At 41.2% G+C, this 12,506-nt stretch overlaps 1 protein-coding gene across 1 annotated transcript in view; it reads right to left on the bottom strand.

Annotated features, from left to right (window-relative positions):
- The window catches only part of LOC115416696 (X-linked retinitis pigmentosa GTPase regulator-like), a 28,729-nt gene that overhangs the window by 978 nt on the left and 15,245 nt on the right, over positions 1–12,506 (bottom strand). The window contains exons 5-11 of the mRNA XM_030130543.1: positions 9,915–9,977; positions 9,651–9,809; positions 8,975–9,124; positions 8,348–8,506; positions 6,027–6,182; positions 3,704–3,828; positions 6–32 (exon numbers count right to left, since the gene is read on the bottom strand). Coding sequence (XP_029986403.1) covers positions 6–32; positions 3,704–3,828; positions 6,027–6,182; positions 8,348–8,506; positions 8,975–9,124; positions 9,651–9,809; positions 9,915–9,977 — 839 coding nt within the window. The remainder of the gene's footprint in view (positions 1–5; positions 33–3,703; positions 3,829–6,026; positions 6,183–8,347; positions 8,507–8,974; positions 9,125–9,650; positions 9,810–9,914; positions 9,978–12,506) is intronic.

The raw sequence follows: 12,506 nt of genomic DNA on the forward strand, positions 1-12,506 counted from the left end.
AGCACCACCATGTGGCAGCCTCCACAGGTCGCCTAGGCAACGGCAAACACACACACACACACACACACACACACACACACACACACAGGGTTTTATGGCCTAGTGAACCCAGGCCCCTGCACACCCACAAAGAGCTTCAAAACAACATGAATCCCATGTTTATTAGACACCTGGCACATGAAGAAAGACACAAATCCAGTTTTCTGCAGGGTCACCAACAGGGATGGAACCATTACCGGTAGAACGATAAACGGCGGTAAAATCACAGATGGTTAGTATTAGCATTTAAATTCCAATTCTCATGATAACTGTGTTTGATTACCGCACTTTTAGGGGAAAAACCCTCTGTACAGATCTGCTTTAATGTCAAATATCTGAGTAGAGTTTGAATTTATTACAGTTTTAATTTTCTATACCTAATATTTGGAACCAGTATTCACTTTTAAAGTCTGTGAAAAGGTTCGTTAAACATCTGTGTGTTATTTATGCAATAAATTATATACATTTTTCTAGATTTTATATTTTTTTGGTGTATGTTGGTTTTTTTTGTCCTTTTGTTTTTATAGTAGGTTAAAGTGAACTGGAACATAGAACAGAACCAGGACTGGAACATAGAACAGAACCAGGACTGGAACACAGAACAGAACCAGGACTGGAACATAGAACAGAACCAGGACTGGAACACAGAAACGAACCAGGACTGGAACATAGAACAGAACCAGGACTGGAACATAGAACAGAACCAGGACTGGAACACAGAAACGAACCAGGACTGGAACATAGAAGAGAACCAGGACTGGAACACAGAACAGAACCAGGACTGGAACACAGAACAGAACCAGGACTGGAACACAGAACAGAACCAGGACTGGAACATAGAACAGAACCAGGACTGGAACACAGAAACGAACCAGGACTGGAACATAGAACAGAACCAGGACTGGAACATAGAACAGAACCAGGACTGGAACACAGAAACGAACCAGGACTGGAACATAGAAGAGAACCAGGACTGGAACATAGAACAGAACCAGGACTGGAACATAGAACAGAACCAGGACTGGAACACAGAACAGAACCAGGACTGGAACACAGAACAGAACCAGGACTGGAACATAGAACAGAACCAGGACTGGAACATAGAACAGAACCAGGACTGGAACACAGAAACGAACCAGGACTGGAACATAGAACAGAACCAGGACTGGAACATAGAACAGAACCAGGACTGGAACACAGAAACGAACCAGGACTGGAACATAGAAGAGAACCAGGACTGGAACACAGAACAGAACCAGGACTGGAACACAGAACAGAACCAGGACTGGAACATAGAACAGAACCAGGACTGGAACACAGAACAGAACCAGGACTGGAACATAGAAGAGAACCAGGACTGGAACACAGAAACGAACCAGGACTGGAACACAGAAACGAACCAGGACTGGAACATAGAACAGAACCAGGACTGGAACACAGAAACGAACCAGGACTGGAACATAGAACAGAACCAGGACTGGAACATAGAAGAGAACCAGGACTGGAACACAGAAACGAACCAGGACTGGAACATAGAAGAGAACCAGGACTGGAACATAGAACAGAACCAGGACTGGAACACAGAAACGAACCAGGACTGGAACATAGAACAGAACCAGGACTGGAACACAGAACAGAACCAGGACTGGAACACAGAAACGAACCAGGACTGGAACATAGAACAGAACCAGGACTGGAACATAGAACAGAACCAGGACTGGAACACAGAAACGAACCAGGACTGGAACACAGAAGAGAACCAGGACTGGAACATAGAACAGAACCAGGACTGGAACACAGAACAGAACCAGGACTGGAACACAGAAACAAACCAGGACTGGAACATAGAACAGAACCAGGACTGGAACATAGAACAGAACCAGGACTGGAACACAGAACAGAACCAGGACTGGAACATAGAACAGAACCAGGACTGGAACATAGAACAGAACCAGGACTGGAACACAGAACAGAACCAGGACTGGAACATAGAACAGAACCAGGACTGGAACACAGAAACGAACCAGGACTGGAACATAGAACAGAACCAGGACTGGAACATAGAACAGAACCAGGACTGGAACACAGAACAGAACCAGGACTGGAACATAGAACAGAACCAGGACTGGAACACAGAAACGAACCAGGACTGGAACATAGAACAGAACCAGGACTGGAACACAGAACAGAACCAGGACTGGAACACAGAAACAAACCAGGACTGGAACATAGAACAGAACCAGGACTGGAACATAGAACAGAACCAGGACTGGAACACAGAACAGAACCAGGACTGGAACATAGAACAGAACCAGGACTGGAACATAGAACAGAACCAGGACTGGAACATAGAACAGAACCAGGACTGGAACACAGAAACGAACCAGGACTGGAACATAGAAGAGAACCAGGACTGGAACACAGAACAGAACCAGGACTGGAACACAGAACAGAACCAGGACTGGAACATAGAACAGAACCAGGACTGGAACACAGAACAGAACCAGGACTGGAACATAGAAGAGAACCAGGACTGGAACACAGAAACGAACCAGGACTGGAACACAGAAACGAACCAGGACTGGAACATAGAACAGAACCAGGACTGGAACACAGAAACGAACCAGGACTGGAACATAGAACAGAACCAGGACTGGAACATAGAAGAGAACCAGGACTGGAACACAGAAACGAACCAGGACTGGAACATAGAAGAGAACCAGGACTGGAACATAGAACAGAACCAGGACTGGAACACAGAAACGAACCAGGACTGGAACATAGAACAGAACCAGGACTGGAACACAGAACAGAACCAGGACTGGAACACAGAAACGAACCAGGACTGGAACATAGAACAGAACCAGGACTGGAACATAGAACAGAACCAGGACTGGAACACAGAAACGAACCAGGACTGGAACACAGAAGAGAACCAGGACTGGAACATAGAACAGAACCAGGACTGGAACACAGAACAGAACCAGGACTGGAACACAGAAACAAACCAGGACTGGAACATAGAACAGAACCAGGACTGGAACATAGAACAGAACCAGGACTGGAACACAGAACAGAACCAGGACTGGAACATAGAACAGAACCAGGACTGGAACACAGAACAGAACCAGGACTGGAACATAGAACAGAACCAGGACTGGAACACAGAAACGAACCAGGACTGGAACATAGAACAGAACCAGGACTGGAACATAGAACAGAACCAGGACTGGAACACAGAACAGAACCAGGACTGGAACATAGAACAGAACCAGGACTGGAACACAGAAACGAACCAGGACTGGAACATAGAACAGAACCAGGACTGGAACACAGAACAGAACCAGGACTGGAACACAGAAACAAACCAGGACTGGAACATAGAACAGAACCAGGACTGGAACATAGAACAGAACCAGGACTGGAACACAGAACAGAACCAGGACTGGAACATAGAACAGAACCAGGACTGGAACATAGAACAGAACCAGGACTGGAACACAGAACAGAACCAGGACTGGAACACAGAGCAGAACCTCACACATTCAACTGGTTCTGATTCCCACAGAACATGCTGCTGGCGTCCAGGGACACTTGGACTGTTGTGATTTTTTTGGCTAAAACAGAATAATGAGGGCGTCTGAATGTGAATGCGAACACCTACTGCCTGAACGTGGTACTGGAGGAAGCGTGGACACAGTGTGGGTTTGAACTGGTTGGTGAAGTTTTCCTCCCCCAGGCCCAGTTTTCCATGTCGACCGTCACCGAACGTGTACAGTAAACCGCTGTCTGAAAAAAAAACACAAAAGAATATTTACATGTATTAAAACAATCCAATTCCCTATAAATATATACATAAATAATTTTCAGTGAGACTCAGTTGTCCAATCCACTGATAAAAACTGTATTTGGACAGTTTATCAGTGCTTATACATGTTATACATTCACAAAAATACATTTATTCAACATTTTGGTTGTGAAACCTCCTGTAATTACACAAGATATTTGTCAATGAACAAACAAGTCTGGTTCAACTGACAGAACTAATACTTCTGTTACTGTTAACTGTCAGTAATTTTATCTGGTTTTAACATTTTTTTTTTTACAGTATTAAACTTTAAATGAACAGTTTAATCTCATAAATAGAAAAGAAATATTTGTGACACTACAATACATTTGCAAATGTATTTTAACTGTATTCTTCTGTCAAAAAAGAAAAAATATCTTTTAAAAAATGCAAATTTTATGGTTATTCACAGTTACAGTTTGTTTTATTTTACAAAACAAAAGAAGGTTCCAGGTTCAGACCAAAGTGAAGTGGATCGGACCAGTAAAAGTACAACTACTCATCTGAATTTTCTTTACATGATTACGGTTATTAAGTCAACCAACCTATTCTAGTTACAATCTTCTACTACACAAACCTGCGGCCCAGGGGCCCAAACCAGCCCACCAAAGGGTCCAATCCGGCCCTGTAGGATGAATTTGTGAAATACAAAAATGACACTTAAGATATTAACAGTCAAGGATGTTAAAATAATTTTAGGTCAATTCAATCTAAAGTGGGTCAGACCAGCTAAAATACTATCATAATAAACTATAAATAATGAAAACTGCAAATTTTCCTTTTTGTTTTAGTGTAAAAAAAAAGAAAAAAAAAAGAAAGTAAAATTACACAAAGAGTTTACATTTACAGACTAGCCTTTTAAAAAAAAATTAACAACTTGAAATATCTTAAGAAAAGTAAGTGGAATTGTACTAATATTCTGCCTTGTTGTAAAATGTTTGGTGTATTTGTGTGATGCACATGTATAAACGATAAACTGAGGCGTAACATTGTTCAAATTGCACAGATTTTTCTTCAGAATTTTCCGGTTCATATTTCTTCATGTTATGTTCAAGTACAGTTTGTAGATGTAAACATTTTCATTATGGAATTTGACTTTACTCTGAAATATACAGAAAACTTTGGAGTTGACAGTATTTATAAGTTCTTGTATTATTTAGATTATTTTATTGGTCCGGCCCATCTTATATTGTTTTAGGCTGAATGTGGAAGTGACCCAACATGAGTTTGACAGCCCTGTTCTACTACAACTGGATTATGCTACTCTGTTGGATTTTTTTTTTTCTTTTTTGTCAGATTGTAATTTAGGGTCATGTGATAACCAGTGAGAGTTACAAAAAGAAACATATTCCTTTAAAAAAACTAGAAAAGCACTTGGAGAGCACAGACCTCTGCCAAGGCAGATCATTTCTGATTCCAAATGATCAACTACGACTTCCTCCAACTAGGATAAGGGACAGGACTTCTGTTAGGGGCTGGAATTACAGGCTTTACCTTAAAGTTAAAGTGGCACTTCTTTTTCACTTTTGTTCATGTTCTTCACACTTTACTACGACAGGATTTGGAACTGTAAATTATTTCATAATGTAATTTGACTTTTTTCACGTTAAACTGAGGAAAAAATTTGGAGTTGTCATTATATACGTGTTACTATGTTAAGATAAGATAAGATAAGATAAGATAAAGTAAGATAAGACAAGACAAAATATGATAAGACAAAATAAGATAAGGTAACATAATATAAGATAACATAAGATAACATAAGATAAAGTAAGATAAGACAAGATAAGATAAAATACGATAAAATAAGATAAGACAAAATATGATAAGATAAGATAAGATAAAATAAGATAAGACAAAATAAGATAAGATAAGATAAGGTGAACAAGTGTAAATTTTTTCAGAATTTTCTGATGGGGTCATGTGGGGACCATTGGTTGAATTGCCATGGAATGACCCTTTTCTGTTTTTTTGTGTAATTGTTGCACTTTGTAAATCCATCCCACTGGCCGGACTGGACCATTTGGTGGCCCAGTTTTGGCCCCCTGCCCTTATGTTTGACACCTCTGTATAATACAGATATAGCGTGTGTTCGTCCTAGTTGGAGTGAGCGTGTGCGTTTCGAGCGGTGACAGGTTACCGGTGACGACGGCCGTGTGGTTTTCCCCACAGTCCACCCGACACACTCGACCCTTCTGGAAGTGTTCGACCTGACGAGGAATCCGCGACTCGAAGATGAAGGTCCCGTGTCCCAGCTGACCGTACTGACCCAGGCCGAACGTGTAGACGCCGTCGTCTGGGGAAAAACAAACAACAACAAGGCTTCGGTTTAACTTCTGTTCACTTTAGACGGATTATTTCAGCCTGGAACTGCCACAAGACTTCCCAAAAAGAAGGAATGAAAGAAGGAACTTCTGTTTTTTGAACATGTAGACGGTGAAATCAAAACAAAAATCAACCAACATAATATAAGTACTGGTACATAAATGAGTGATAAGCAAACAAACAACAAAAAATAATAAATAAATAAATAAATAATAGTAATAACTAGTGATAACAATAATAACTAGAAGCACTCGGAGAGCGCAGACCTCCGCCAAGGCTGATCAGTGCCCCCCCCCCCCCCCCCCCCCCCCCCCCCCTCCCCCCCCGTGGGCCCCCCCACCCCCGATCACCACCAAAATGTAATCATTTCTTCCTTATCCCATTTCCAACAAACCCTGAAAATTTCATCCAAATCTGTCCATAACTTTTTGAGTTATGTTGCACACTAACGGACAGACAGACAAACAAACAAACAAACCCTGACAAAAACATAACCTCCTTGGCGGAGGTAACAACAATAACAATAATAATAGCAATAAAAGTAATAAAAATAGTGTATAATTTTTTTGGGTTGTTCTGTTTTTTTTTTTCTAATAGTGTATAATTTTATTCGGTTGTTCAGTTTTTTTTCTTACCGTGTATAATTTTTTTGGGCTGCTCCCCCTCTGGGCCACTGTACTTAAGTGTTCAGCAGGTCTTAAACAGTAGTTCCCTCAGTGCATGGTTGTGGGTTCACGTCTTTACAGGTTCATTCAGACACACTTAGTGTTGCTTGTTCCCGGTCGTACGGCAGCAGAGCACCACTGCTGGTCAGTTCTTACCTGTTAGCGTCAGTGTTAGCGTCGTTGGTCAGTTCTCACCTGTTAGCGTCAGTGTTAGCGTCGGTGGTCAGTTCTTACCTGTTAGCGTCAGTGTTAGCGTCGGTGGTCAGTTCTCACCTGTTAGCGTCAGTGTTAGCGTCGGTGGTCAGTTCTTACCTGTTAGCGTCAGTGTTAGCGTCGTTGGTCAGTTCTCACCTGTTAGCGTCAGTGTTAGCGTCGGTGGTCAGTTCTCACCTGTTAGCGTCAGTGTTAGCGTCGGTGGTCAGTTCTCACCTGTTAGCGTCAGTGTTAGCGTCGGTGGTCAGTTCTCACCTGTTAGCGTCAGTGTTAGCGTCGTTGGTCAGTTCTTACCTGTTAGCGTCAGTGTTAGCGTCGTTGGTCAGTTCTCACCTGTTAGCGCCAGTGTTAGCGTCGTTGGTCAGTTCTCACCTGTTAGCGCCAGTGTTAGCGTCGGTGGTCAGTTCTTACCTGTTAGCGTCAGTGTTAGCGTCGGTGGTCAGTTCTCACCTGTTAGCGTCAGTGTTAGCGTCGGTGGTCAGTTCTCACCTGTTAGCGTCAGTGTTAGCGTCGGTGGTCAGTTCTCACCTGTTAGCGTCAGTGTTAGCGTCGGTGGTCAGTTCTCACCTGTTAGCGTCAGTGTTAGCGTCGGTGGTCAGTTCTCACCTGTTAGCGTCAGTGTTAGCGTCGGTGGTCAGTTCTTACCTGTTAGCGTCAGTGTTAGCGTCGGTGGTCAGTTCTTACCTGTTAGCGTCAGTGTTAGCGTCGGTGGTCAGTTCTTACCTGTTAGCGTCAGTGGTCAGTTCTTACCTGTTAGCGTCAGTGTTAGCGTCGGTGGTCAGTTCTTACCTGTTAGCGTCAGTGTTAGCGTCGTTGGTCAGTTCTCACCTGTTAGCGTCAGTGTTAGCGTCGGTGGTCAGTTCTTACCTGTTAGCGTCAGTGTTTAGCGTCGGTGGTCAGTTCTTACCTGTTAGCGTCAGTGTTAGCGTCGGTGGTCAGTTCTTACCTGTTAGCGTCAGTGTTAGCGTCGGTGGTCAGTTCTCACCTGTTAGCGTCAGTGTTAGCGTCGGTGGTCAGTTCTCACCTGTTAGCGTCAGTGTTAGCGTCGGTGGTCAGTTCTCACCTGTTAGCGTCAGTGTTAGCGTCGGTGGTCAGTTCTCACCTGTTAGCGTCAGTGTTAGCGTCGGTGGTCAGTTCTTACCTGTTAGCGTCAGTGTTAGCGTCGGTGGTCAGTTCTTACCTGTCAGCGTCAGTGTTAGCGTCGGTGGTCAGTTCTTACCTGTTAGCGTCAGTGTTAGCGTCGTTGGTCAGTTCTCACCTGTTAGCACCACCGTGTGTCCTCCTCCACAGGCCACCTGGCTGACCGGTCGGCCGATGGTCTTGACCTTCTGTGGGACTCGGTGTCCGGTCAGCTGGTCGGTGCTCAGACCCAGTTTACCGCTGTCGCGCTCACCAAACGTGTACAGAGCTCCGTCCACTGGAGAACGCAGACACAAACGTTCAAATATTCGTCATTTTGAACATCGTCTTCAGAGCTTCAGTTCATGAATGGATCCTTTTATTATTTGAATACTATAGTTGTTTTGAACTGGACCTTGTATATCCTTCATGTGTTGTATATATTTATTCTGTCTGTAGTATGGAGTTGGCCTTTTCTGTATTTTTAATAGTTCTTTGTAGTTTTGCATATTTTCAGCCTTTTTTTTTTAGTATAATTGTGTTTCATTTAGTTACAGTCTATTTGCACTGGAAGAATCTGCTGCTAAACTGAGTTTCATTCTTCCTGTTACAGTCACATTAAAGATCTATTCTATTCTATTCTGTTCTGTTCTGTTCTGTTCTGTTCTGTTCTGTTCTATTCTATTCTATTCTGTTCTGTTCTGTTCTGTTCTGTTTTGTTCTGTTCTGTTCTACTAAGGCAGAATGGTAGTGTCCACGGCCTCACCTGTCACTAAGGCAGAATGGTAGTATCCACAGGAAACCCAGCTGATTGGCCGTCCCACGCCCACTTCCTGCGGTGAAGAGGCGTGGCTTTCCTTCCCCAGGCCGATCTGCCCCTCGCCGTTGTCCCCCCACATGAACAGTTTACCGCTGTCTGTGAACAGGAAATAAATCCAACACCAAAACCACCGGCACATTCAAATCAAACTACTGCCTTTTTAAAATCGGATTTATCCATGTTTTAACATTTTTACTAACCATGATAATTTTATTGATTAACATTAAGATAACATTAAGATAGCAACAAGTGTTCTTAAAAATATAAAGCTCTTTAATTACACTTAAAAATAAACATAAATTCAATACATTTGAATTATCCACTGAAATGTGTATATCTAATTTTGCAGTAACTATGACTGAATTCCATAACAGTAAAATAAATAATGAAAAAAAAAATCATATTTTAACGCATTAAAAATTTATATTCAATCAAATATTTATGCACTCCTTTATTTTTAGTCCAAAATAAAACAAAAATTACTAAATCCACTCATTTAGAATAACATTTACAACGTTTGCATTTATTGAAAATGGGAAACAATATAGGTTGGTCTCATTTTAAACAGGTACTAAATAACTTGGACAATGGGAAAATCTTTGACCTTTGACCCCCAGGTCACCTGTGAGAGCGGCCGAGGTGTTGGAGCCGGCAGAGAGCATTCTGATTGGTCCGTGCGAGTCGAAGAAACGGATCCTGTGAAAGGACGTCCTCTCCTCGCAGTCTCCCAGTCCCAGCTGACCTTCACTGTTTCCACCGGCGGCAAACACGTTCCCCTGAGCTACAACAAAACAAACAAACACACAAATAAACAAACAAACAAACACACATGACCAAGCGCTCCCATCCTCCTGTACTGGGACAGAACCATTAAAGCCAGTCTAACCTGTACAGATGAGTGTGTGGTTCCTCCCACAGGACACCAGCGTCACCTTCTGCGACTTCAGAGCTGAAATCACACAAAGGTTTAAGACATCTGAGTTCAGTTCCATATTCAGCTACATTTGATCTGCAGTGGGCCGGACCAGAAAAAAGAGCACAGAAGGACCCAGAAATAATGACAACTGACCATTTATGTCTGTGTTTGAGCGTAAAACCCCCCCATTAAATTATGAAAATACTTTTATAAACTATCCAAAAAAAAAAACCTGAATAAACTGAAATTTAAATTAAAAAACATAAGAAAATTTTGTGTAATTTTCTCAGTCTTCTTCCTCCACTTCTCATTAGTCCATGTGCATTCTGGATCAGATCTCCAAAGACACTAAACACTGAGGAACAGGAAGAAAAGAGTTCAAACTGGACTGAATTTAATACAGACATTTCAGGTTGGACACATTTGTTCAGGTTAGTCACATTTTATTGGTACAGGAGAGTTTGGAAATGGAAAGAGTTTCACAATTTAATGGGATTTTTTTTGCACTAAAACAAAGAAAAAGAATTAAGTTGTTAATTCAAGATTTTTTTTACTTAATTGAAGATTTTTTTTTTGGCTCAATTGAAGATTTTTTTCACTTAATTGAAGATTTTTTTTGGCTTAATTCAAGATTTTTTGCTAAATTTGAGATTTTTTTTTTTTTTTTTTTGGCTTAATCCAAGCTTTTTCCTTAATTCAAGCTAAATTTGTTTTTGCTTAATTCAATTCAAGACTGTGGAATTTTTGCACTTGGTAAAAACATCCCAGGGGCTGAACTAGACCCTTTGGGGGGGCCGCATTTGGCCCCAGGATGCATGTTTGACACCCCTGGATTAGGATTCAGTTTCATGTGGGACTGTTATTAGAAACCCAAACTGACGAATGTCCAGAACCAGACCAACACCAGACTGAGCAGATCCACCTGGATCCACTGAACCAGACCAACACCAGACTGAGCAGATCCACCTGGATCTCAGTGCAATGGTTCATTTGGGTTCAATTCTTCTCTTTGTTTCTAAAATGACTCACAGATGGTTTGGACTGAATTTAGATCAACAATGATTATGATTTGAAATGTTCTAACTCTAAATTGATAAAATATTATTTGTGCTCTTTTGTACTCACCCAAAACCACTCAAAAATCATCAAAATTCACCCAAAAATTACCCCAAAACCACCTAACATTACTCAAAAACCACCTAAAAATGACCCCCAAACCAGGAGTGAATTAGACTGATACTACAGTAGTGTGTGTAGTGTGTGTAGTTTGTGTAGTGTGTCAGTGTGTTTGTGAGCAGATTAAGCAGATTAATTAAAATCCCTCAGATTGGGATCAGAACAAATCTGGTATTTTCTTCCTGAGCAGAGTTTCCTCACACAGACAGCGCCTTGTACACCACATGAAATCTATTAAAAGGTTTTACACTTCAGCTGATCACAGCAGGTCTGAATGGTTTTATAAAATATGACATCATCTGCATATTCAGTGCAGTAGACCTTCTCAGTCATAGGTTTGTTTATGTAAAATATGACATCATCTGCATATTCAGTGCAGTAGACCTTCTCAGTCATAGGTTTGTTTATGTAAAATATGACATCATCTGCATATTCAGTGCAGTAGACCTTCTCAGTCATAGGTTCGGTTCAGTTGTGTTCTACTACTCGGTGCTCGGTCAAAACTACTCCTTGCTGATTGACAGAGTGACTGATTTATACATTTTTTTATTAGTCATGCACCAAAATAATGGTAGAAGTATTTGTGTCCTTTGTGTTTTTGCAATAATAATATGATTAAAATGACCCAATCACCTCCTGCCTTTGAGCTAAAGCACATCATTTACTCCTGCAGTGAATTTATTCATGAATTCCAGATTTTCTCAAAAAAAACCTTATTCCTTAACCCTCCAGTATCCAGGTGAGTATATTACGCACACTTTGCACGTCATGTTACAAAAGGTCATATTATGATTCACAATTTGTTTTAGGTCAGAATTCAACGGTTGTTCTGTAATATTCTGACCCAGCCACTGAAACCATCCCATTGTAAACGGTGTTACATTCCTACACTAACACTCTTCTACCAAGTGAGTACAAAATGCACACTGACACATTTAACATCTGACCTAGAACCAAATACAATAATGTAAATGAACCAATGTCAGAGTTAATCATTAACATACTGTATGCCAGGACGAAAAAATAAAAAAGACAATTTTTATGTAGAACATTGAAAAAAAAACGTAGTTCGTGTTTTTTGCATCAAAAATAGGGTTTGTTTTTCAAGTATGACATTCAAAGGGTTAAAAATATGACAGTTATTGAGTATTGTTTATATCTTAAGCTGATGAAATACAAAAAAAAGGAAAAAAGTTTAAAACATTTAGACATTCCTACGACACTGCACAGATGACACACTTCAGGTTTTTAGAAGGATGTCTAAAGGCAGGAGAACGACACAAGGGGACCAAACTCAAAGCTGTGGTAAATGTATCCAGATCCATTTCTTCTGCCCCAGTTCTGTGTTTATTCTGTTACAGAAATAGTCCATGTTCTGCTCATATT

This window comes from Sphaeramia orbicularis, unplaced genomic scaffold, assembly GCF_902148855.1.
Source record: "Sphaeramia orbicularis unplaced genomic scaffold, fSphaOr1.1, whole genome shotgun sequence".
NCBI lineage: Eukaryota > Metazoa > Chordata > Actinopteri > Kurtiformes > Apogonidae > Sphaeramia > Sphaeramia orbicularis.